The 20,669-nt window shown below is 45.2% G+C and overlaps 1 protein-coding gene across 2 annotated transcripts in view; it reads left to right on the forward strand.

Annotated features, from left to right (window-relative positions):
* Positions 1-3,408: 3,408 nt before the first annotated feature.
* The window catches only part of NHS (NHS actin remodeling regulator), a 370,153-nt gene continuing 352,892 nt past the window's right edge, over positions 3,409-20,669 (forward strand). For both annotated transcript variants that reach the window (XM_002831427.6, XM_054544362.2), the window contains exon 1: positions 3,409-4,529. In XM_002831427.6, the coding sequence (XP_002831473.1) occupies positions 3,965-4,529 (565 nt within the window). In that variant the 5' untranslated portion in view covers positions 3,409-3,964. The remainder of the gene's footprint in view (positions 4,530-20,669) is intronic.

The following is a 20,669-nucleotide window of genomic DNA, read 5'->3' on the forward strand; positions in this document are numbered from 1 at the left end:
TAACTTAGGTTGGGATGGAATGCTCATAATTTTTTCCAATAAAATTAATGGAAATATTTTTTATTTAACAGGTTTTTACTTAGTGGCAGGGCTTTTTAGGAGTAGATTACATTGATTAAATGAGGAATAGGTGCAATTAGGTGGAGCAAAAGACACTTCAGTCACTATAATTCAATGATTATGCTAACGTGCCCCATGTATCTCCTGGCATTTCTTAGCCAAAAGAAATATTTTCAAGTATAAATAATGGTGGGATATTCGAATCAGAACATTTTTAGTGAAGAGTGTTTTAGGAATCTCTGCTTTGCTGCTTGTGAGGTTCTATAGGAAGCCTGACTAGGGTTCCGTGGAGACATGAGGACAGCCAGGTTGACGACAGTGGTGCCTCACGGCGCTCTCAATGCCAATCTTCAAGTTCAGCAAAGCCCTTCTTCCTTCTGGGCTGGAGCAGGCAAGAATGTAACTGTGGGGCGTGGTGACACAGACAGGATCTTTCATTCATTTTACAATGGCATACAGTTTATACTGACCAAACATTTGAATTTATGGGCAAACTGTGCTGGCCTTTGAGCTGCATGAATGACTGCTGGGAATTAGGCGATGGGGTCATTTAAAAATATTTCCTTTCCCTTCTATTTTGGCTACAAGTGCATGGTAAGTAAACATGTGTACATGAATAGTGGGGAGGCGCTGTGATTGGGAGAGATCAACACACACATAACAATCTGGTGTAACAATCAGGTGTAACAATCTGGCTTCAGAAAGCAACCTTGACTTCATCAGAACCTTTTGTGGGAAAATTTGGAGTAAAATGTCACAATTCAGGATTTAAACAAGAAAGACACAGCTCCCAGGTACACTGAAAACTCATCAGCTTAAGACTATTCACATGTCCTGTCAGGATTATACGTGTTGCTACCCTTTTTAAAATTTCAGTATTTTAGTTCTAGAAAGCAGGAATAAAACCCAAAAATGTATGTAGGGGTGTGTGTGTGGGGGTAATTCACATGGGAGGGACTTGAGTTGGGAAAAGGGTAGGATGGGGCCAGCAGGCTGTCTTGAAGCTGCCTTCCCAAAGCTAGCAGTTTTTTATTTAGATGGTGTCACTAATGTGAAACAATCGTTACATTTTCTAAAGATACCTTTATTCATATCTTACAGAGGACTGGGAAAACATCAACCAACCGTATCAATGAATATGATCATTTGTATTAGTTTTGGTTTTGGTGACTTTGAAGGAGGGTGTCTTTCTCCCCAAATAAAACAAAAATGTAATGTGGTCTTGGAAAGGTCACTGGGGACCACCACAAAAAGAAGGGGAGGGGACAGCGAGAATGAAGGAGATCAAAAGCCAAAATTAAAGGTTTTTAAAATTTTAACCAAAGGGCTTCATTAGCACACAGAGTCGAGGAGATTACAAAGAGGGCACTCCTTTTTGCATCCTTGAACTGTGCTTTGAATCATTTTGAAATCTCGGCTTGAATCTGAGCTGATCACTTGGGGGCACACACTAAGGTAGCTGGCCTGTTTTTTAGCTTAATTACCCCCTTGAACCCTTTCTCTCCTGGGCCTTTGCCCTTCCTTTCTGATCACTTATTTTGGGAGCCCTGGAAGGAACTTGCCAATAATCTGAAACTCCCTTTAGGAGTGAGAGTCCCACACCACTTATTCATTGCCCCTGTCAATGCTCAGATGGGCCCACTCCACTGACGCCCTTGCTATTAATAGGACAGGGCTAGGTAAGGGAGAGTGAGAGGCAGGGCAGCCTGTTGCCACAAGGCTTGCTAACCAGATGCCTTTAATATCCCTCATTGTTCTCCATGCTTCCATGTGTTTACGGAGAAGTGTCTGGCTTGCCTACCCAGCAGAACTCATGTTCAGAATTTTGAACGTATTAAAAAGTCAAGCTCAATTTAAAAACAGCTAGCTCAACGCTTTTCAGATTTGGGAGATAAAAAACAAACCTTAAAAGACCTTGTTCCAAAATATTCTTTTCTTTCATTTTTTATTTGGAAAGAAAACCAAATTTAAAGTTGCAAGAAATGTACAATGAACCCTGATATGCCCTTAACCTAGACTATTTTGAACATTTTGCCATATTTTGTTTTTTTGTCTCCCTTCATACATACACATCTTTATTATTATCATCATTCTTCTTGTTGTTGTTACTGAAACATTTATGTGTACTTTGCAGACATCATGGCCCTTTACCCCTAAAGCCTCAGCCTGGATCTTTTATGAACAAGGATATGTCCTTGCCAAAAATTTTGGTTTTTTTTTTTTTTTTTTTTTTTGTAGAGTAAGACAAGGGTTTGTTGAAGCCTTTAAAACCAAAGCGTGGGCCAGTCCAAAGTGCTGACTGTTGGAGCCTCCTCCCTCTCCCGCCTTTAGAGGGTGGAGAGGAGACACCACCGCAGGTCTGGAGGACTTTATTGTTGCCATAAAACATATTTTTTCCATGTTCTCTTTAGAAACACGAAAAGAGGCTGCATTCCCAAGATCTGGCTTGTGGCTTTAAAATAAAAAATATTTTTACAGTATACTTTTTGGAGGCATGAAAGCACGTGTTTTATTAACATTTACCAAACTCTTTTTACGTTTTAGTCTGACGGCATACAGCCTGCAGCCTGCTGCAGTCGAAAATGCATGCCTTTTTAGAAATTATACCTTTCAGTTAACTGAAGGGGAAAAGTTTCCCTTCCTCTGTAAATCATCATCTCTCTGATGGAGAACTTTAAAAATCCGGTGTGTGATCAGCACAGTAGGGTGACGAGGAGGTAATGCCGTTTATCTCACCCAACGTGCAATGAGTTTCGTAAGCAGTTTTCTGGGGATTTTGCTCATTGGTGGTTTGGGTCTCATTCATGATATTCTATACAGCCCGTGCCCAAAGCAGGGGGCCACGTGATGCCTGGGAAGGGGTATAAACAGCACTCTGGCTGCTCTGGCCACATGGAGATGCGCCTACGCCCTTCGCCCTCCCCAAGTTGTCTCCTTGCGTTCATAGAGCCAGGGGATCTCCGAGGAGCAGCCCAGTTTTCCCTGTAAGAACCCAAAAGTCTTGTACAGAGCTGGAATTCGGCGAAAAACTTGCTCCAACACGCCAGATCTGCCGCATCCCCAATACCCCACCCTCTTCCCTCTGCGCTTACTGCCCACACCCCTACTCCCAACTTGAGGACTCCCCGCCCCCACCACGCTGACAGTCTCAATTCCAACCCCTTGGATGTGAGGAAGTGTCTTTGCGCCTGAACGCGCCCAGCACGGCGAGGCCACCAGTGACTCCCAGCGGCCGCACAGGGCGCTGCGCCCCCCTCGCCCCGGCCTCCCCCGCCCTGCGTCCGCCCCGTCACCCCCGCGCGGCCTCCTGCGCCCGGGCTGGAGGCAGATTCCTCTCTCCGGGTTTTCAGAGCGCCTTTCCGAAACCTCCTCCCCGCCCAGCCAGGGAGAGAGATCCCGGGCGCAATCGCTCCCCGGAGCGGCCGAGGGGCGCGCGGGGAGAGGCCTGCGCCGGGGTACTTTCAAACTGAGGCGCGCGCACACACTCACACCCACCCACCCACTCACCCACACACACAGACACACGCACGCCCATTTATATAGGCGGCGGCGACGGCAGTGGCCGGGGTGGCGACGGCGAGCACAGAAACGATGGAGCTGAGCCAGTCGACCCTGGTTGGAAGCAAGTGAGAAGAGACCAGGCGCACCCCTAAATTTCTGTGCGGGGCGCTTGTCATCCTCCCCAGGGAACGGTGCACCCAAAGGAGGACTGGCTGGACTGATTTGCTAGGGAGAGGGCGGGGAAGAGGAGGCCAGGTGAGCAGAGAAGCCCCCTGCGTATCCGGACTGCCAGATCGCGCTTTTGCCGGACTCCTGCCCCCTCCCTGCTCAGGTGGGCGCGCCCGGTCTCCAGCTCACAGGGGCGCTCGGAGGAGACCAGAAAGTCGCCACCTGGCTGCGCGGGATGCCTTTCGCCAAGCGGATCGTGGAGCCGCAATGGCTGTGCAGGCAGCGGCGCCCTGCGCCCGGCCCAGCAGTGGACGCGAGCGGAGGCAGCGCTGAGCCGCCGCCGCCCCTGCAGCCGCCCGGCCGGAGGGACCTGGACGAGGTCGAGGCTCCAGGGCCAGAGGAGCCAGCCTGCGCGGTCCCTGCACCTTCAGGGCTGCCACCGCCGCCGCCGCCACTGCCCACGCCGGCCGACCAGACTCTGCCGCCTCACGGAGAGGCGTCCGTGGCTGGCGAGGAGAGCACGGCGGGGATCCCGGAGGCGGCGCCCGCAGCTGGCGAGGCGTCCTCGGCGGCGGCGGCGGCGGCCGTGCTGCTCATGCTGGACCTATGCGCGGTCAGCAACGCCGCTCTGGCCCGTGTCCTCCGGCAGCTCTCGGACGTGGCCCGGCACGCTTGCAGCCTCTTCCAGGAGCTCGAGAGCGACATCCAGCTCACCCACCGCCGCGTCTGGGCGCTGCAGGGCAAGCTCGGCGGCGTGCAGCGCGTCCTCAGCACGCTTGACCCTAAGCAGGAGGCAGTGCGTGAGTACCCGCGCCGTCCGCCCGCCAGGCTATGGGTTTCCGCGCAGCACCCTCGCGCCCTTCCCAGCAGCGGCAGTCCCAGCCCCGCGGCGTCCCGCCCGTTGCAGCTTGCACCTTACTACTCTCGCCTTCCCACCCTTCCCATCCCCTGGGACCCACCCCAATCCTCCTGAGGCTGAGTGGCTGGGCTGGACCCCGATTCAGTGATGCAGACGTGGACAGTGGAAAGTTAAAAGGGCGACCTCTGAAGTCGCAGGCAGCGTGGGCTGAGAAGGAGCAGAAAGCGAGCGTTTATGGGAGCACAGGAGGCAGAGAGGGTCTGTCCTTCACCACCGGGGCTCGCCTTTCACGTCCTTCACGGGGGGTAGGGAGGAGGGTTGCAACTCCTGTGGTTTCCAGAAGCCCAGCCCTGAGCCCTGTAGCCCACACCATGCATGTTCAGGGTTGGGGGTTCCAGGAGTAGTGAGTGTTCTTTTGAGACTGCTGCAGCATCGCGGCTGTTTCGTCACTCGCTGTGACCTCAGGTGCTGCCCCGAGCTCCGAACTTGTGCCTTGCCCTCGTGTGCGACGTAGCGTGGCGCTGCTCGCCTCCTAGACTGAACTCCGTAGTGCTTCTGCCGAAAACCCTTGTGGCCCGAAGGGGCCGCGGGGAGGGTCAGGGAGAGATGAGGCGGGGAGTGTCAGGGGCCCCGGGGAGATCGAGGAGACCCCTGGGCATCTTTTCTGCCCTGAACAGCCCAGGGTTCCTACTAAATGGCTCTGTGCCATCTGCCCCCAGAGGATCCCACAGGCTGTCTTCCTCCGCCCCGGTGCACTGTCGCCCAAATTTACTGGCACGTGGACTTAGGTATGAACTAGTCTGCTAGGCGGGCTGCAGGGAGACGACGAGGAAGGAAGTCTGGGAGACCCCTGGGCATCTTTGCTGTGCGTTGACTTCGCTCTTACGACACCCAAGGGCCCCCAATAAATAGTCATTCTATGTCATCTCCCTTCCGAGGGCAGTCCCCTTGGCTCAGGATCGCCCAAATCTGGCGACGGCAGAATCATTTAGGAACGACCCAGGAGGTAGACAGGGGCGCTGGGTTGGCGCGACGGTCCTTTGGCGCCTAGTCAGGCTGCGACGCTCGCGGCGAAGGTGATGTCAGCGGCTCTGACTTACGTAAGAAGCTTCCTCGGTTGCTGCAGCAGCTGCGCCGGTGCGCAGTGGCCTAGGAGCGCGCGGGGCGGAGGCGCTTTGGAGGCATCCTTCCCTGGGGATTTCCGGGCACCTCTGCCCCACAGCCCAGCTCAGCCTCCTAGCGGTCCCTGCCCGCCCGCGTGTTCTCTCCCTCTTCCCCTCCTCCTCCGAAAAACCCTTTGAACCCCGTCCCGGGAATTCACTGCTTTTCTGCAATAACAATAGTAATAAGCGTAATGAATAAATGATGTGCTCGATCGGTTTTCGCAGCTATAAAAGACCCGGAGTTGGGTTAATGACTGGTTGTTTAAAACGGCAATTCCGGGGATGAGTTCTGGAAAGAATTAGGACTGCCGTAGGCCAAGTCGTATTTTACTTTTGGGACTTGAAATGAGCGCTTTAAATCCTGCCTCCTTTTTACCCCAAACCACACAGCAGGGACAGGCCCTTCACTTTCAACAGCGCAGGTATCTGGGGAGTGCGGTTGTGGGAGTGGTGATTTCACTTCCAAAGAACTGGAGGGAAGTTTTGCAGACTGTTGAGTGGTGCATACATTTCCCGTGTGTGTGTGTGTGTGTGTGTGTGTGTGACACACCTCTCCTTAAGTTAGATTTCACGCGAGTGAAACTCACTGCCAGAGCAGAATGTGCCCACTTCTTTCTCTCTTTAGATGCAGCAGTGGGCAGTTATGTACCTGGAACATATCAGAGTTCTTTCAAGACCTTTTAACTGTTTGGGGTACAAACTAATAGTTAGTAGAAATAAGAGAGGATCTTGAGTGTGTGCATATAGTTGGTGAATATGTACTCTATACATATTTGTACATGAATAATAAAGATGGGGCTGATTTCTACCTGGGATAGATTTAAAATCTCCTATTATTTTAAATTTTATTTTCTAAAATGCTATCTCCACACTTTATGTCCAGATCTCTCTCTTCTCTTGTTCATTTAAATTTGGGATGGCATTGTTCTTGTTTGATGTCATAAAAGGCATTACCTTTGGGAGAAAAAACACACTTGGTTTAGGTTTCCTAGAATGCAGAGCCTGAGACAAGGATTTCAATGCAATTAACTTATTTGGGAAGGGTTCCCGGGAAGCACAGAGAGAGGATAGGGAAGTGAGACAGGAAAGGGAGGAAAGAGGAAAGCCAGTACACCGTGTAAGCTGGTTAGCCCTGTGGGCAACTGGGGTTCAATCCAGCTGGCGACCCTCTGAGCACACACCTCAAATGTGTTCCACTAATGATTAAAGAAGCTGGAGTATTTATGCACCAGCTTCTTCTTCTCACAGATGGAAGGTAGCACCTGGAGCATGAACTCCATGGCTTCTGGGTCTTGCCCCACATGTAGTCCCAGCATGCTCCCAGGGCCAGGTAGAGAGATGCAAAAAGCCTATGATGTGCACAGGAATGTTGACAGAGGTCCTCTGGGGGAGGGCAAAGTAGCTGTGGGTAGGTCATCAGTGGCATCAGCTGCATTATGCATCTATCTCCCTTTAGTATTGCTCAGGCCTAGGGGAGTTTGAAAGGGAGAGGAAGCCTAAAAGTAAACCTTACTCTTTTTTCTCTTCCTTTGAGGGTGCCTTCACACCCCCTGTATATCCTTGTCACCTGGTCACTATTCCCCTGCATAATCTGCTTGCTATTTCATCCTTGGACAGCTGCTTCCTGTTGCCCTGAGACAGGCTGGGGGGCTTCTTGCAGGGGCAACATGATCTGATGTACACTTTGGAAGAGTCACTCTGGAGGCAAGTCTGGCGGCTAGTAAACCAGTTAGACATTGTGACTGGTGATGGTGGCTAGGACTAGGGATGTAGCTGTAGAGACGGTGAGAAGTGGTTAGATTCTGAATTCATTTTGGAAATAGGATTGCCAGGACTTAACTGATTTGATTGGGTACAGGGTGTGAGAAAAAAATAATTAAGGATGACTCCTAGTTTGTTGTTTTTGCTTGAAAAGCTTAAATAACTTGTAGAATGTGGCTGGGCACGGTGGCTCACGCCTGTAATCCCAGCACTTTGGGAGGCTGAGGCGGGCAGATCGCCTGAGGTCAGGAGTTCGAGACCAGCCTGGCCAACATGGTGAAACCCCGTCTCTACTAAAAATACAAAAATTAGCCAGGCGTGGTGGCAGGCACCTGTAATCCCAGCTACTTGGGAGGCTGAGGCAGGAGAAATGCTTGGACCCGGGAGGCAGAGGTTGCAGTTAGCCAAGATCGTGCCATTGCACTCCAGCCTGGGCAACAAGAGTGAGACTTCGTCTCAAAATAATAGTAATAATAATAACTTGTAGAATGTATTACCGTTTGTAGAAATGGGGAAGGCTAGTGGGAGAGTGAATATTTTCTTGTGGAGGGAATGGAATCAATAGTTTTATATTTGAGCCATGTTAAGTTTGAGATACCTGATGTGTCTTACATAATTACATGTGTGAGTTGAGAGGTCCAGGCTGGAGATGTGAATGTAAGACCTAAGCATAGAGACAGTTTGTGAAGCCTTGGAGCTAGACACAGTGGAGATAGTAAAGAAAAGGAGGCCAGGACTTAGCCCAGGGCAGTCCAACTTTGAAAGCTTCACAGGGAAGGAGAAAGGCTGAGAAAGGACAGCCAGAAAGCTAGAAGGAAAATCAGAAGAGTGTAGTATGGTGCAAGCCAGGAGGTGTTTCCAGAACTGGGGAGAAGTCAACTTGGTCAAGTGCTTCTGAGAGGAAGATAAGCACTGAGAAGAGGCTATTGAGTTTGGTTACTTGTAATTAATTAGTGGCCTTGAGAGGTGCCATTTTATTGGAGGGGTAGAGATGAACGCCAAATCAGAGGTGTTGGAGAAAGAATAGGAGAGGTGGAGAGGAAATAGCAACTACAGACAGCTTTTTTTTTTTTTTTTTCACTCTGTCACCCAGACTGGGTGCAGTGACTTGATCATGACTCACTGCAGCCTTGACCTCCCCAGGCTCCCATCTCAGCTCCCCAAGTAGCTAGTACTACAGGTGTGCACCACTATGCTAGGCTAATTTTGTTTTTTTTCGTAGAGACAGGGTTTCGCCATGTTACCCGGGGTGGTCTCGAACTCTTGGGCTGAAGCAGTCCTCATGCCTCCCAAAGTGCTGGAATTACAGGCGTGAGCCACCGCACCCAGCTCTACAGACAACTCTTGTAAGGCGTTTCGCTCTGAAGGGGAGTGGAGAAATGGAGCAGTGGCTGGAAGGGAATACAGTATCAAGGAAAAATGTCTTAAAAGGTATTGATATTTTAGGCATGTTCAGATTCCAAGAGATGGGTGAATTGATGATCCTGGGAGAGAGAACTAAATAATTATGGATATCATTGAGAAGCTGAGAGGGGATGAGATGAGAGCACCATTTCATCCATGGCCCCCGGAGGGAAGCTGAAGGATACGAGCAGGGAGGCAGGTGGGCTGGTGAACTGCTGGTGGTGGGATGGGGTATTCTTCTATAAGGGGATCTATTTTCTCTGTAAAGTATGGGGTGAGGTCATCAGCTGAGAGTGTTGGCAATGTGAAGAGAGAAGAGAGGGTGTTAATAAGTTGTCTCAGGGAGGGAACATGAAGGCATTAAGGAAGTGTATTGAGATGATCTCACTGTGTTGAGAGCCTTCTGAGACTGATGGTCATCAATTCGAAGAGTCCAACTTTTCAGTCACTGAAACCTGAGACTTTGGAAGTACTTCATGGGCCTTGATTCCAGGATGTTCATCTTTAGACATTTTAATGTTGCTGGCATTTTGGTTGCTGTTGATTTATTTAGTTACTGAGTTTTAAAATAAATTTTATATTAAAGTTTAACATTCCCACAGAAAAGCACACAGACCATAAGTGTTCGTCTTGGTTGATTTTCACAAAGTGAACAGCTCATGTAAACACCACCCAGATCAAGAAATAAAATGTTACTCCACCTGAAACATCCTCCCCTCCCTTCAAGCCACCTTTAGTCAATATCCCCCTTCCCAAAAGTAACAACTTTCCCAATTTCTACCCTTATCAATTAGATGTTCTTGTTTTTGAAGTTTATATAAGTGAAATCATATATACTTCTTTCTAGCATTATTCACTTAACATTACGTATGTAAGATTTTTTCATCTTATTGCATATATAGCTGATTGTTCATTCTCATTGCTGAATAAAATTCCATTGTGTGTACATACCACAATTTCTTGATCCATTCTCCTGATGATGGACATTTGGGTTGTTTCCATTTGGGAGCTATTGCGTGAACAATTTTTTCTACATGCTTCTTGATGAGCTTATGTATACACAGTTATTTGGTATGTATCTAAAAGAGGAATTGCTGGATCAAAGGGGATGATTTGTTTGGCTGAACAATTTTCTACACTGGTTGTACCAATTTATAACCCTGGAAGTATATGAAAGTTCTGGTTGTTCCACATCCTCACTGATATTGGTATTGATGTTTAAATTGTAGCCACTTTGGTGGATGTGTAATGAAATCTCGTACTGGTTTTGATTTGCATTTCTCTAATGGCTTGTGAGACTGAACACCGTTTTATATAATTTTTAACTACCTAGATATTCTCCTTTGTGGATTACTTGTTCAAGATGTTTGCTCATTTTTATTTCTCTTTTCTCTCTCTTTTTTAACTTTTATTTTAGGTTTGGGGTACATGTGCAGGCTTGATATATAGGTAAATCATGTGTCGTGGCGGTTTGGTATACAAATTATTTCATCACCCAGGTAATTGCTCATTTTTCAGTAAGGTTCTTTGCACCTTTTCTTACTGTCTTACAGATGTCTTTTACGTATTTTGAATATGAGTCATTTGTCAGCTGTATGTATTTCCAATACCTTCTCTTACTCTGTGGCTTGCCTTGTCACTCTCTTAGTGTTATATTTTGAGGGCAGAAGTTCTTATTTTTGTATAGTCCAGTTTATCAATCCTTTTCTTTATGGTTAGTGTGTTTTTGTGTTCTCTTCTGTTTGTTCTTAAACAAATTATTCACCAACCTCGAGGTCATGAAGATATCTCAGAAGTTCTAGAAATTTTTTGTTTTGCCTTTGTCATTTAGATCCATGTTTCATATGGAATTGATATTTGCAAATGGTGTGAGGTAAGGCTCAAGATTACTTTTTTCCCAAATATGGATGCACAATTGGCCTACTGCCACTTATTGAAAGGACCATCATTTCCCCATTGTACTGCAGTGACACTTTTGTTACCTCCCCCACCTATGACTTTTCTAGAACTCTGTGCTCACCTTTATCTTAGCTTTTTTCATTCTGTACGGTAGACATTGCTGGTGCCCTATCTATATTCCTTTAGCTGTCATCTCTCATGCTGAAGGCTACTTACTGCAAACTCCCGTAACTCTGCCTGGAACTTTTGTTTTGTACTGGCTTATGGACCATGCTTGGCCTTGCTTGTTGGGAAGGCCAGAGGTGCCAGCAGGTTAATGCCTCAGAAGCAGCACTCAACCAAATATGGACAGGGAGTTGGTGGATGAATGCACCAGTGCCATTACTCCTTGGATAGGAGAACTCTGCAGCATTTTCTCCACCATTTCTCAGAATTCTCAAGTAGGACTGAGCTCCAGTTACCCACAGTGATGACTTATTTGATGACACATCCTATCTTTGCTGTCTTCCTTCCTCCGTCTCACTTCTTCAATCACCTATGGGTGTTTCTGGAGTCACCTCCCACATAAACTACTTGCACTCAAACCTGTACTTGCAGTCATAGGGTCTACTTATGGGGGAACTGCAACCAAGACAATCTATTTAATCTTTAAACTGTGAAGGCAAAGACCTAGGGCTGGGGGTATGGTAGAGATGAAGTTTCTCACTCTTTTTCCTTAAACTATTTAGCCCAGGATTATTATATTAGCCACACCCCCAGCTCCTCCCAGAACACTCTATGGTGTGTGTATTAGTCTGTTCTCTCACTGCTATAAAAAAACTACCTGAGACTGGGTAATTTATAAAGAAAAGAGGTTTAATTGACTCACAGTTTTGCAGGCTGTACAGGATCCATGGCCAGGAAGGCCTAAGGAAACTTACAATCATGGCGGAAGGAAAAGAGAAAGCAAGCACATCTTCACATGGTGGCAGGAGAGAGAGCAAGAGCGAATGGGGAAGTGCTACACACGTTTAAACAACAAGCTCTCAAGAGAACTCACTCACTATCACTAGAACAGCAAGTGGGGAATCTGCCCCCATGATCCAGTCACCTCCCACCATGTTCCTCCTCCAACATTGGGGATTATAATTCAACATGAGATATGGGTGGGGATACAGAGCCAAACCATATCAGTGGGTCTGGAAATAGCTGTTACTACCATTAGTGGATGCACAGTTTGAATCCCTGTCTTGGCATGGGAGAGCTTCAGTGCTTCAGCAGTGAGAAGGGTAACAAAAGGAACTCAAATCTATGATAATGAAGACATACCCCCTAAATTTCTCCATGTTCTATTGACAAGCCTTTGAGAGTGTTGTTTATTGCCCTTTGGAATGCATAAGTGACAGCCCCAGGAGATCCAAACTACCTATTTGAGAGAGATAATTTTCAGCCAGAGCAGACACAGAAACTGCTAACCTCTGAAAGGAAGCAGGAGGTAATATATTGGGTGAATTGATCATTTTGGGTTGGTGTGGCAACACTGATCATGGGCTCATTCTGGTTTTGGAAGGATGGTCCTGCTTTTCCTTCCCTTTCTGTTCACTCTACCACTTGTAAAAAACCTTCACAGTTTGGTTAATGTGTTCTCTTGGATGTTTCTGTAATTGTGGTTAAGTTTCTTTTCCTCCTGGCCCTGCTCAGTGAGCTTCTGTGAGGCATTATGAGATCCTAACAGCTTCATTGAAAGCTGCTTTGAAACCCATCACAGAACAGCTGAGAAGAACACAATCTTTCAAGGGTTTAATAATTCATGGTTGTAATTTCCTCATAACCAGTAACAGCATCACATTTCTTTCTAGACTTTTCTTGTTATACTGGATTGGGCTTTTAAATCAAAACTCCTGAATTACTTTATCTGAGAAATCCTTGAGATTCTGTTGGACTGATATTACTAAGATGATAATGATAAAGATTTCTTTCTTCTGTGTGTGGAGGCCTTTTCTACACAATGCCATCAGGACAGTGTAAAGTCCACATAAACTCTCAGAAACGTCTTCAGTCTCAGCACTTCTAGTCTAGTTTTAATGGGCATTACTTTTAAAAGGCAATGACATATAAAAGTCTCTCCTATTGTCCCATGTTAGTCCCAGAGTCTTGAAGATTCACTGATTTTGTATGACATTTTGAAATTTTAGGGTCAAGGACAATTTTAAATGTAGTTGGAATTTTATTTGATGGTTCAGCTTAATTTCTTTTTGCTTTATTAAAAATTGTGGGGCACAAGATTTTGAGGGACATTCTATTAAAAAATCATAGGAGGAGTAAGACTGGAACAAACAATCACAAAAATTCCTGAAAGTTTTTCTTGCATCAAGAATTCTTCATGAATCCTATCTTAATAACAAGTGGAAACAAAAATAATGAGGTAGGAATGGTTCCTGAATGCAAGGATCTCATTCTGGGGTTGAAATTTGTTGAAACAAAGTTTTGGAGAGCCCACCTACCAGACTAAGCCCAGAGGGCAGGGAAACTGTCTATTTTTGTGAATGACTAAAACAGGTATGTTCAAGTTTTGTTTCTGACGTCTCTCAATCCATTAATGTACATGAGGTTTGCTGTATTGAATGAGTAGTCTGAGGACCTGGGCATTCATGTGCTAAAAAATTGCTTAATTCTGGGAGGCCAAGATGGGAGGATTGCTTGAACCCAGGAGTTCGAGACTAGACTGGGCAACATGGTGAAACCCCATCTCTACAAAAAATACAAAAATTGGCCGGGCATGATGGCATGTGCCCGTAGTCCCAGCTACTCAGGAGTCTGAGATGGGAGGGTCGCTTAAATCAACGAGGTGGAGGTTGCAGTAAGCCAAGATCATGCCACTGCATACCAACCTGGGTGGCAGAGTAAGACTATATCCAGAAAAAATTTTTACTTAATTATTATTTTTTGTTTTCATTTTTATATGTTCTAAGCTTAATTGGTGACAGACATGTGACATCTCAAATCATGAGGTTGCTCCTCAGTTTTTAAAAACACTACATAATATTCCCCTGCACAAACCTGCTCAAAGCATTTAACCACCTTTTACCCATATGGTAGCATTTTCTTGGTTTTAGTTATTGTAGACAAATCTCATATAAACAGTTTCCATATATATATTTGCTTATATGTATGAATTTTTAAGAATGGTTTCTTAAAAGTGTAATTGCTGGATCTAAAGATATCTGTGCCTACATCCTTCAAAGTGAAATTAACCAAGAATAAAGTTAATTTAACAAGAGTCCTAGAATTTTGGAATCGTAGAGTTGGGAAAGACCTTAGTACCCATAGAATCAAACTTCTCACCCAGAGTGGAAATCTTTTTTAAGATGTCCCAAATGGCAGCTCATCTTGTTTCCATGCCCTCTGAGACTCCAGGGAGTGGGAAGTGGCCACCCCTGCCCCAATTGTATTGCTGGATAGCTCCCATTCTCAAACATCGAGAGTGAATCTGTCTTTTTGTAATGCAAGCCTTTTCATCTTTGTTCTGGTGTCTCATGTCATACGGAATCTACCTATAACTGCTTTTCTAGAACATCTTTTAAGGGTCTGGAGGTTACTGTTATGGCACTGTCTAAGCTTTCTTCATCCCAGGTAAAACAGCTTCAATTCCTTCAACCAGGCTTCCTAATGCCAAGTTTCCAGGCCATTCCCACTCTGGTTGTCCTCTACCACAGGTGCAGGGCACAAATGGGCCTATTCCTTTCTTTATAAGAATGTCCCAGGCCAGGCGTAGTGGCTCATCCCTCTAATCCCAGCACTTTGGGAGGCTGAAGCAGGTGGATCACTTGAGGTCAGGAGTTCAAGACCAGCCTGACCCACATGGTGAAAACCCGTCTCTACTAAAAAATACAAAAATTAGCTGGGCGTGGTGGCATGCGCCTGTAATCCTGGCCACTCGGGAGGCTGAGACAGGAGAATCGCTTTGAACGCAGGAGGCAGGGGTTGCAGTGAGCCGAGATTGCACCATTGCACACCAGCCTGGGCAGCAAGAGCAAAACTCTGTCTCAAAAAAAAAAAAAAAAAAAAGAATGTCCCTAATGTGGTCCTTGTTTTAACCATTGCATGACACTGTTGGTGTAAAAATGCTCTTATGGCCCAGAAAACTCCCTTCCTTTATAGTGGCAGTTTTTAACATGAGGTTTTCTTTATTCCATGTGTGCAGTTGGTGTTTTGAACTTAAATTTCACAAGAGTCTCCCATTGTCTCTGTTAAACTGAATCTTGCTTGCTTTGCTCTTTCATTTCCAATCAGTGGTGATGGTTTAAAATCTTGATTCAATGTGTCAGCTACTGCTCACAGCATTTTGCTCTCTGCATACACCATGAACAAGATTCTAGGCTATCACCCACATCTTTGATAAAATTATTGTTCAGATGGATTCAAGGCCGGAGCCCACTGGCAGGCAGTACTAGCAATGTTTCTCCAAGTTGAGATTAATCAACATTCTCTGGGTATCATTGTTGCAGCAGCCACAGGTGCACTCCTCTACCTTCCTGTTCAAATCACATTTCTCCACCTTACTCACAATATCTATCATCACGAGCAACTGTTAAGTGGTTTGCTGAAATCAAGATACCATATGTCTGTAGCATTCTTTTGATCTCCCGGTGTAATTACCCAACTCAAAAGGGAAATGAGGTTAATCTGGCTCAAACTGGACTCAATTCCAGCAATCAGAGGGGCCATTTTAATTTTCTTGTATGTAATGGGTAAGGGGTTTATTTGGGGGAAATCTGCTTTGGCATGTTGGTCACAGAAAAACTGTAATGTTGGACTACAGGGGAACTCTGTGGGTCTTACAGTTCATTTCTCTGACTCTAGAGTGTCAGAGTGCTTTTCTCTTCCTTTCTTTTAAGGTACCTGGATGTCCTTGTTCTCTATTCCTCAAGGAAAGGTTGAAATTCATGACCTTTTGGCATTTGCTGAGGCTCAGTTTGAGTAACATTGGCAAGTGTCTGGTTTAACTAATTGTTGAGAAGCAAGAGAGTATGTGGTTGAGAGAGTAGACTCTGAAGCTGAACTACGTGGGTTCAAATCCCAGCTCCACTCCTTCAAAGCTGTATGACTCTGGACAATTTACTGAATTTTTTTTTCTTCATCTGTTATGGAATGGAGATAAAAGCAGTATTGATTGCATCAGGTTGTTGACAAAACTAAGAAAGTCAAGGTGTGCAGGCACTGAGAACTGTGCCTTGCACATGGTTAGCCTCTGATAATTATTGGCTATTATTGGCTGTTTTATTGATACTATAATTGGATCAGACAGAGTAGGAGGTATGTGCTAATTTCTTTCAAGTAGGTGAAAACCTGTGCCTGAATCTGTGAAGTGCTAGCTCAGGGTAAAGTATACAGCTGACCGAGCAATGCTGTGTGTCTCTGCATGGTCAAAGATGTCTATTAAGGTTCTTTGTTGTTGTTGTTGTTGTTGTGGCTTCTTTTTGTTATGCAGAAAAGTAGAGAAAAAATTGACCAATAATCTTATTATCCAGATTCATTCATTTATTACACAGCAGTCACAATTCTAGGCCCTTGAGTTTCATCAGTAAACAAAAAGTTACCAGGACCTTATGTTTCAATGGAGAGAGACAAATCCTAAATAATAAACACAATACATTTGACGAAATTACAAAACATGTTAGGAGGTAGTAAGTGCTGTGGGCAAAAAGAAACTAGAGCAAGGTGAAGGTGATCCAGAGATTTGGGGTGGGGTTACCATTTTAAATGGGGTGGTCAGGTGAGCCTCATTGAGGAAGTGGCATTTGAGCAAAGATTGGAAAGAGGTAAGGGTAAATTACATAGACTGCTGGAGGAAGAGTGTTCCAGTGGAGAGAAACAGAGCTAGTGCAAAGGCCCTGAGGTGAGAGCATGCCTGGTGTGATCCGGGGATGGCAAGGAGGCCAGTGTGGTGGGTGAGGAGTTAGCAAGGAGGAGAGTATGAGGATAAGAGGCCAGCAAGGAGAAATGGCAGTGGGGCGGATCACCTAGGGTCTAGCAGGCCATTGTGAGGACTTTGCCTTTTGCTCCGAGTGGAGTGGGTAGTCATTGAAGGCTTTTAAGCCCAGGAGAAACATGATTGATTTAGAATTTAATAGGATCACTTTGGGTATTGTGGCAAGAAGAGACTGCGGGAGAGGCAAGAGGGGTGGAAGCCAGGAGACCAAGTAGGAGGCTTTTGCAGTAATCCTGGTGAGAGACAGTGGTGGTCTGGTAAAAGTATTGAGAAGTAGAGCTGTTGATGGTTGTTTCATGTTTGGGGCTAGACATGCAACTCATACAGAAGGGTACAACATTGAAAAGAACAAGAAAGCCCTCCTCTCCCCTCTTACTCTGCCGGACTTGCTCCAGACTTTTGCAAAACCATTGAATGTTGAGGAAGTAGGCACTTCTCCTACGGTCTTGTTGATTAATCTGCTGTCTTGGAAAAATTTAAAAAGTGTCCTAACTAATACTCTTTTTAAAAAATCAAGATATAATTTACCTGCAGTGAAATGTACAGATCTTGATGAGTTTTAACAGCTGTATCCACCTGCATAACACACACCCCTATTAAGATAGAGACAATTCTCCTCACTCCAGACAGGTAATACTACTTTCAGGTAGGAAAGCAGTATTTGAACTCTGATAGCCTAACACTATCCCCTACCAAGGTTGTTGTATGAATATGGTCACAGAAGAAGATAATTCCATGGGGGGCTTCTGGGCTTTCAACCAAGACTAAGAATTAGTGATTCCAGTTATAAGATATCCAAGACAAATTGAAACAGTGGAGTTTCCTCACTTTTGGTCTGATGGTGTTGGGCTGTTTATGACATCATTGTGCTGGATTTTAGGGAGAATCAGGTTTTTGACAAGGATAGAAATCTAGCCTCAGAGGCCCCAGGGGTAACTTAGAAGTAGGAGCCTTTTATTTTCTTATTTATTTATTTATTTATTTATTTATTTATTTATTTATTTATTGAGACAGAGTCTCGCCCTGTCATCCAGGCTGGAGTACAGTGGTGCAATCTCAGCTCACTGCAACCTCCGCCCACTGGGTTCAAGCAATTCTCCTGTGTCAGCCTCCCAAGTAGCTGGAATTACAGGTGCCTGCCACCATGCCCAGCTCATTTTTGTAGTTTTAGTAGACATGGGCCATGTTGGCCAGGCTGGTCTCGAACTCCTGACCTCAAGTGATCTGCCCATCTCGGCCCCCCAAAGTGCTGAGATTACAGGCGTGAGCCACCGCGCCTGGCCAGTAGGAGCCTTTTCTACGATAAAGCTAAAATAACATTTTTAAAAAACATGAAAAAAAAAGACCTTGATACTCTCTGGTACATTTCTAAGTAGCAGGAAATACTGATTTGCAAACTGTGTTTTCAGCTCATGCTGATGCTCGAAGCCTGGATGGAGGACAAAATTGCTTAGAATTGGATTTATGACTGTCCTAAGTGCATTCAGATTTGTGAAATAAGAAGCCCTATTCTAGAGTTCGGTTACTCTTGATTTTTCCTACTAGAAATCTAAGGGAAGGAAGAGGTAGTAGCTGTGAGGACAGATGACAGCCCGTGAGATCTAATGTTCATTAGAATATAACATCAATATTTATGTTTCTCTCCAGTCTACATCTGGACTCTGTTCCTTGAGCCTGTATTTATATTTTAATAATGCGAGGAAAGCTTTATTTTCCTTTTAAATTTTGTGTCAGAGTTCTGCTACCTCAGCCCACCCCCTCCCCACCCCTGAAGTGATTCATTTACAAGATGGCGCATGTTTATTCAGAGTTTGATTCTAGAGATTAACTTCAAGAAGTGCATCATGAAGTGCAGCAGGAATAAATACCACAGAAATCCTTTTCCATGTGAGAAGTCATAGGGCTTTCTGCTGCACAAACAGGAGAGACAGAGGCTTCAAAGTTTGGGGCAATGTGGGGGAGAAGTGGGAAAACCTAGAAGAGACATTGGGAAGGGTTCCCTGGAAGATTTTCAAACAGTATCACTTATGTTAAATGCCTTTGGTATGAGAAAAGAGATGTTGGAACCCTGCTCAGGTATCAGATGTCACCCAGTACTCATCTGGCAAACTTTTAGCCTTTGCTAATTAAAACTAATCCAATTGCATGAAGAAAAATATATTGCGTAAGCTTGCCTCTTGTGTGGCTTTATTTTAACCCTTTGCCCCATATCCTAATACCAGCGAATCTCAGGCTGGTTATAGGGTAGAAGATGATAATGAGAAATGGGATTCACTTACAAATAAATTTCAGTCAAGACAATGAGTGGAGCAGGCTGTTAAGAATATTGGCTTGTAAATGTAAAATTGAAGCCCTTCTGGGTTTTCTTGATTGATTTGTCAATTCAAAGGTTTCAGTGGCTGTTGAGTGGGAAGGAAAATTAAAACAAACAAACAAACAGACAGACAGACACCCTCTTTTAATTATCAATTTATGCTTTGCTGTCTTTCCAACTTCCTTTGTGTGCTTCTCTGTGGCCCGGCCAGCCTGGTTGGATCAAGCTTTGCATTTTTAAATCTTAGGTTCAAGGTTTGCTCTCTGAGGGACTGGAGTTTTGTCATGATCACATGCTTGCGTTCCTAACCTGAATAAACTTTCTACTTAAGAGTATATCTCAGTCTTTGATTCTCTCAGTTCCACCACTTAACCAGCTGTGTGACCTTGGACAAATTCTTACCTCAGTTTGCATATCTGTGAAATGGAGATACTATTGGTACTCATTTTTTAGAGTTGTATAGATCAAGTGATTAATTCATGGACAGTGCCAGCAGTGTATGGCATATACACAGTATACATACTATGGGCTAATACGTGTACACTGTTGATAGTACTACTTTTGTTGTTGTTTTATCATTATTATTATCAAGAGGCTTGGGTAAAGGATGTAGGTATAAAAATGGATAAAACCCAGCCCTGTGACTTCTGAACCAGTGTAAATGCTCCGGTCAGCTGGATGCATGGTGAAATGGGAAGAGAAGAATGCTGCCCATTTTCTGACTTGGCTCGTCTAACTCACGTTGTGAAGCACTGCAAGAACAATTTAGCATCTGGCTGCCATGACACTCTCATTCTTGGGGAAAGTGTACTTCTGCTGATGGGTGGAGGAGGCCTGGATGTGAATGTTTGCCATCACGGAAGTGGTGGTGTAGAAATGCAAGCACCCATGCCTTTGCTTTGTGAGACCGTCTGTATCTTTTCCTATAATGACGGTATCCTCTCCTATAATGACATGTCTTCTCTTTGTAGTCAGACATCAGGCATGGAACAGCTAGCAGAGGGGAGATTATGGATCTGGCATGGCAGAGAATGCCTAGGTGTTCACCAACTCCTTCCCTTTTGCTCCTGGGTGCATGGCTAGACTACATTTCCCAGCCTCCCTTGCAGTTAGTTGCAGCCATGTGACAGAGTTCTGTCCAATGGAATGTGGAAGTAATAATTGCTCCAATTGTAGGAAGGCCATATAAAAGCTCCTAAACAACCCTCTGTAGTTTGTTTCTGTAGTTTGTTTCTTCCCCACTCTGCTGGCTGCATGCAGAGGGTTCAACAGATGATTCCGAGGCCCTAAGGGATGGTAGGGCCACCAGATGGAAAGAGCCTGGGTTCCTGAATCACCACATGAAAGGCTATCTGCCAGTACTTGATTTGATTTCATGTGAGGAACAAGTAAACTTTTATTTAGGGGATGTTTGTTACAGCAGTTAGCCAACCATGACTAACACAGAGGTACAGTGCTGGGAGCAAAAAGGGCCAGTTTTCCTGAAAATGTGCAGATGACAAAGTTACTCCAAAGTATTTGATGTTCCTTCTCTGAATAAAGGATGTACTAAACTGCAGAGTTTTCTTT

The sequence above is a fragment of the Pongo abelii genome, chromosome X, assembly GCF_028885655.2.
Source record: "Pongo abelii isolate AG06213 chromosome X, NHGRI_mPonAbe1-v2.0_pri, whole genome shotgun sequence".
In the NCBI taxonomy this organism is placed as follows: Eukaryota; Metazoa; Chordata; class Mammalia; order Primates; family Hominidae; genus Pongo; species Pongo abelii.